Source organism: Cryptotermes secundus, unplaced genomic scaffold, assembly GCF_002891405.2.
Source record: "Cryptotermes secundus unplaced genomic scaffold, Csec_1.0 scaffold441, whole genome shotgun sequence".
Classification (NCBI taxonomy): domain Eukaryota; kingdom Metazoa; phylum Arthropoda; class Insecta; order Blattodea; family Kalotermitidae; genus Cryptotermes; species Cryptotermes secundus.
The window spans coordinates 1,242,622-1,248,653 of record NW_019727400.1 but is presented as its reverse complement, the minus strand read 5'-3'; the positions used below and the strand labels follow the sequence as shown (position 1 = coordinate 1,248,653).

The 6,032-nt window shown below is 41.2% G+C and overlaps 2 protein-coding genes across 2 annotated transcripts in view; one reads left to right on the top strand and one right to left on the bottom strand.

The window, feature by feature from the left end:
* Positions 1-1,986, top strand: part of LOC111864687 — a 32,626-nt gene extending 30,640 nt beyond the window's left edge. Inside the window, 1 exon segment of the mRNA XM_033751536.1 lies at positions 1,796-1,986. Within this exon segment, the coding sequence (XP_033607427.1) occupies positions 1,796-1,937 (142 nt within the window). The 3' untranslated portion in view covers positions 1,938-1,986.
* Positions 1,987-3,102: 1,116 nt separating this feature from the next.
* The window catches only part of LOC111864685, a 51,265-nt gene continuing 48,335 nt past the window's right edge, over positions 3,103-6,032 (bottom strand). The window contains exon 6 of the mRNA XM_033751545.1: positions 3,103-4,909. Within this exon, the coding sequence (XP_033607436.1) occupies positions 4,774-4,909 (136 nt within the window). The 3' untranslated portion in view covers positions 3,103-4,773. The remainder of the gene's footprint in view (positions 4,910-6,032) is intronic.

The window sequence follows — 6,032 nt, the reverse complement described above, 5'->3', positions numbered from 1 at the left end:
AAAAAAAAAAAAAAAAAAAAAAAAAAAAAAAAAAAAAAAAAATTGTTGCGAAATCTAAAGAACTGAAAACCGGGTGGTCTAATTCAGATAAATCTGTCAGAATGTTCTAAGGAAGGGCATGGCTCAAAAAGGGCTGCTTTGCCAATGATGCTGGTGATTGCAATGTAAAGATATTTTTAAATAAATCAGAAGTTATGCCAAAGAGAACGAAGTACTTGACCTCCTTTGTCGTGGATTTTTACCTCGCTGGAAATTCCTGATTCTAGCGATTTTCTGGTTCTTCCTCAGACAGAACCCGCTCCCTGATTAGTCCCGCTATATATTACCACATGCATGTGCCGTGCCCTGCCCTGCCCTACTGGACTCCATTCCACTGCCTTAAGCGCTAAGCTGATTGCTTTTCCTGCCTCAAACTTCTCTCTAATTATCTCCCTCCGGACTTTATCCTGAAGCCTTCTCCTTGCACATCTCCCATTTTCATACTAATAATGTACAGTGAAACTTCTCTACAAGACCACCCCTTCAAAAGACAATATATTTATAGCCCAGATAGTGCTTTTCCGATCATAGTGGCCACGCGCGCGGTCTAAGGCATGAACTGTCTTCGCTAGAATACTGGGATCGTAGGTTCGAATCTCATTCAAGGCATGGATACCTATGTGTGTTCATTCTGTGTGTAGGTAGCAGCCTTGTAACGGGCTGATCCCCTCTCCATGGAGTCCTACCAACTGTGTAATAAAGATTAGGAAATTGAATAAGAGGCCATGGCCCAGCAAAGTGCTGTAGAGCCATAATAATTCAATTAACTTCTTTATTATGTAAGTTTTGAGGTTTTCACGGCGATGACTATGAAGAAAGTCGTCTTCTGGGTTTAGGTGCCGTGTATTCTTCGTTTTGGCCGACGTTTCGGAGGAACGTATCGCCTCCATCTTCAGAGCAGGTGAATGGCTTGGAATGCAGAGAGCAGTAGCTACTCTCTGCATTCCAAGTCATTCACCTGCTCTGAAGATGGAGGCGATACGTTCCTCCGAAACGTCGGCCAAAACGAAGAATACACGGCACCTAAACCCAGAAGACGACTTTCTTCAACTTCTTTATTGTTTATGTGCCGAGCCGACAGCTACAAGGTCAGTTACAAAGACAGCACAGTGTAGGTACAGGTAAGTATATTATTGAGAAACGTAACATAAAATCAAAAGGTCTAATTAAAGCCCTTTTCGAGCCATAGTTTCCCTTAGAAGCTTCTGTCAATTTTTTACCCTGTTTTAACATATTTAGATTAGGCAACAATAATGTTTTTACGTATCAAGGTAGTAATCCTTGCTTCCAACCCCGAGACTTGTAGGACCTGGTCCCTATATTTAAGTCTTCTTGAGACGGGGTGTGGCCCAGTTATACCCCCAGGTACCGGGTTCCTTGTTCGTTGCCTCCTACGACTCGCAGTGCTACGGTGGAGGTATTCTAACCTGTCTCCATTTGAGGGGATATTAAGTGTAATAATTTCGTGCAGTACAGTTCTTATGTAATACATATATATGTTTCCTGCACTATACTACCAAAATTCTCACCCATCTCCCCTCATTCAGACACAACCACTGTAAAAGACCACTTACGGACGGAACGTTTTGTGGTTTTCTTGGAGATGTTTCACTGTACAACTTTATTCATAGCATCAAAACATCTTTGTAAGACTCTCACATGTTTTCCCTGTATATATGTAATCTTTCAGCATAATGGGCACACACATGTGTATGTCAGTCAGTGTGTAACTGCGTGCTGCACTTCTCTGTCGCAGGGAAGCCCATGAACTGCAAAAGCCGGCCGTTCCCAACACTGCGTCCGTCCGGTTCCATCGATACATTCAGGCGGCCAGGGACGGCCAGGATCAGAGGGACTGCCTGAAGCTGTACCCAGCTTGTACAGTTAGGACGGAATGAACCTGGTCAAGCCATGACCCGGATCAGAAAGAAAACTATTTTGCTCAAAGAACCGGTTTATTTATATAAATAAACTTAATTAATATACAGGGTGGGCAGTTTATCGCCTAACCGTCTGTCAGCATTCCATAGATAATGATTATGCCGTTAGGTGGCCTTCCTATCAAATACAACACACCTTGTACAATCAAAATATTATGAAGAGGACATCTCCAAAAGCACAATTATATATCTGAAAATAATCATATTTAATATATTATCTGTTATTGTACAAGAAAATTTGAATCTCTACCGATTGTTGTACATCTAATTACAAATATTGAATTCAATATTTTCACAGCGGGGACTATGAAGAGTTAACATCTTCTATGATATAATACCGTGTACTCCAGTGAGAATCGACCCACGTTTCGGAGGAACATATTGCTTCCGTTTTAGCAATCAGACAGTAAGCAGACTTGTAACATCTGTTTGCTTTATAGCTGGTTCCTGGTCTGGTTTACTCTTCAACCCTGAAGAAATATCGGTTGAATTTCGCCAGACTACACGGCATTATATCCCAAACGAGGGACATCGTCCTCCGTTACAGAACTGAAGGTTGTGCCGGTTGTCGGTTCACTGCAATGTTTGAAATTTCCTATCCGAAGTTAAATGTAAGCCATGCGGCTGGATCTTCTTTCTCGAATTGAGTGGTTGTCCTGTATACACTCCGATTTATTTATTGGACTCTAATCATTAGTGACAGCCGTTGGCAGCCGCCATTTGTACACTAACACTACATGCTAACCGCTCTAACGAATGTACTAAATACAAAAAATCGAAACGTATTCCCTCTCCATTTTAAGTGTTTTTTTTTTTTCGATCATGATCAAACATATCGCGCGTTTATCATTCTGCTTGTATTCTCGTATTAAATTCATTCATCTATTGGAATGAGACGGGGGCACTCGGTAGCGTAGTTGCTTGAGGCACTATGCTACAAGCCGGAAGGTCGCGGGTTCCTTCCCCAAAGAGGTCATTGGGATTTTCAATTGACCTAATCCTTCCAGCCGCACTATGGCCCTGGGGTTCACTCAGCCTCTAACAGAAATGAGTACCAGGAATATTCCTGAGGATAAACCTTAGCGCCATCTGTGAGCCGATTTTCTAGAAACTGGAGGAGCCTTAACGTCTCACAACCCTATGGGCCTAGATGGCCTTATTTTACCTGGGTGAGACTGAGTCTCTTGGTAATGGGGTACCAAACTGTTCCACTCTGCTACACCAGGATTATAGATAAATATGGAGCAATGATGTACTAATAAATGTTAAGGGAATATCAGAGCACTAGAAGGAAAACCTGCTCTAGTGTCACTTTGTCCATCAAAAACTTCCCTAGGATCCCTTGTGGGCCACTGTGGCGAGAAGCTGGCGACTAGCCTCAGATATACCACATCACCAAAGCCCCCATTTATCATCCAGTACAATGGGGCCACTTTACAGCAGCAGTACTAAATGACCCAGACTCACTCCACCCCAACATTGAAAGAAATGGAACAGATCATTTCGCGTTACCTCTGACCCAGTATTTGACTGTGTTTCAAACGAAGAAGTTACCTTTAACAATGGATTATGTGCAACACATAGAATTATTTGTAATTTTCTAGAAGTTGTAAACATATCTAGAATACATTATTTGAGAATATGGTAATTACGTGGGAAGTGTATTTTGGTAATGGATGATAATTCTGTTAATTGTACGTGTTTTCCAACTGTTTGTGCGATGAATGAAGAACGTTCTTGGCCTTCAGTCAAGGTACTGACGTTTCTTAGTTGAGAATTTTATATTTATTTATATTTATTGTAATTTATTTGAATCAAACTTAGATGTCCTATTTATTTATAAAACAAATAAATGATTTAAAACCGTATATTTTGGCACAAGTGCACTGTAATTTACGTGTTTTTGGTTCTCCTCGTGTGAACTTTCAAATATACACCCCCCCCTTCTCCCCCTCCCCCCGGGGGCTGATCAACGAGGAAAGTCGAAGAAACAAGTCTTAGAGAGAAAAATAAATCTTTCGATTTCCCTTTAATGTCGTAATTCTGTCACGGGTTTTCGCCCAGTGTAAACAAGTCACTTTAACACCTGTCACATGATATAGACATTGATCGATCGGGAAATCCCGGAAGTTTCTACGTGACATACACGTATTTCACTGTTTTCTGAGTCTCGAAAATTTGTGATAATTCGAGTCCTCATGTGTACACGACACTTGCTGTTGGTAATCCTGGTATGTACTTATATATATGATGTCCAGGTTGACCAACCAGGAAATCTAAAAATTCTCGACGAGAGACAGATTTATAGGAATTTTGCTTCAGGATAACTTCCTATACAAATTAGACACTTAAAAGGCGAATTGTTAAGGTGTTTCCGAGAAAGGAACCAGGAATAACTGAGAAAAAAAGAAAAATCTGAGAACGAGAGACAGTGTTCTCTCAATCTGGGCTTTGGGCATGGGTTACTCATGCAAATAAGGCGCATATAATGAATTCTGTTGATCAGTCCGGAGTATCAGAAAATTTTTCTCCTAGTGGGAAAAAAAGTGTTTTAGTGCTTCATCAGTTTGGGGTTCTGGAGATCTGTCTAAGAAAGCGAGACATGTTTATGTGGGTTGAAGTCGACACAGTATTTTCGTGAACAGAATGAACATTAATATTCAGTTTTCCATTATAACAAGTCACTTTGTAACTCTTATTATGTCAGCTTTATTACATATTGCCTGTATAAAGAAATGTCACCTTTGTATATACATTGTTTAAATGTGGCAATGATTATGTACACTGACAGTTGCTAATGGGCCTTGGCTATGACGTGGATTGTGAGCCAACGGACCATCTCCCTCCAGAGGCAGAGGGCGTCGTAGTTTATCATATCCTCCGTCCTGCTAGGACACCGGTACTGGAAAACAGCGCATGTCCTTGTTCTGCTGGAAAAATGAGAGTCTGGATCACGAGAGGGAAACAGACAGGGATACAGAGGTAAGCACTAATTCTGAACTCTAACTTTAATAATATTATAGAAGAAAGTCATGTGTAGCTAATCCTATTACAAATCACAGTTCGTTAGAGTTTCGAAACTGGAGGGAGAAGGGCGGATGGTGAGAGGGATTAATCCCCTCTTGGGGAGGTAGAGGTGGGTTCTTCCCAGGGGAAAATAATATTTAAAATAACAATGCGTATTAAGCCGTTTTAAGCATAAAATTACATTTGAAGTGGAACACTCAAGATTAATTTATGAATTATGGCCAACAATAAGCTAAGACGTAAAGTACATGTATATAACTAAATCTAAGAAGCTGAGATGGCGCAGTCGGTATAGCGACTGGCTACAGGCTGAATGACCGATGGATCGGAGTTCGAGTCCCGGTAGGGTCAAAATTTTCTCCATATCGTCCAGACCGGCTCTGGGGCTCAACCAGTCTCCTATCCAAAGGGTACCGGGGGTTCTTTTCCCGAGAGTAAAGCGGCAGGGGAGTGAAGCTGACCACTCACCTCCAACTAGTGCCGAGGTCAAGAAAATATGGATTTATACACCCACTCCTCCCTACACCTTCATGGTGTATGCTTAATTAGTTAAGTACAAGGACAAATTTATCTTCTAACTAAATCTCGCAGGAATGGTCTCCTAATCCAAGGACAATTTAGTGTTTCGTCGCACGAACTATGGGAAGTACTGTCATATGTAGGATCTGACGTTCTCACACAGGTGGGAAATAACTCTGTGTGGCCCGTTGAAAATCAACTGATATTTAGGAGGAACATGTTGCCTCCATCTTCAGGATCAAAGATTAAACCAACATAAAGCAGTTACCAAGCAGACATCTTGCTTGACTTAACCGTCTACCCTAAATATGGAGACGATATTTTCCTCCGAAACGTTGTTTGACTTTCAATGAACTACACGACGTTATAATTCAGAAGGCAGAAATATTATTTTAATTGAATTATTTACTGGCATTTTAAATTGGTAATTATTAAGTTACAAGCCGGTCACGGTAGCCGAGCGGTCTAAGGCATGCACTGTCTTCGCTCGCTCTGAAGACGGGATCG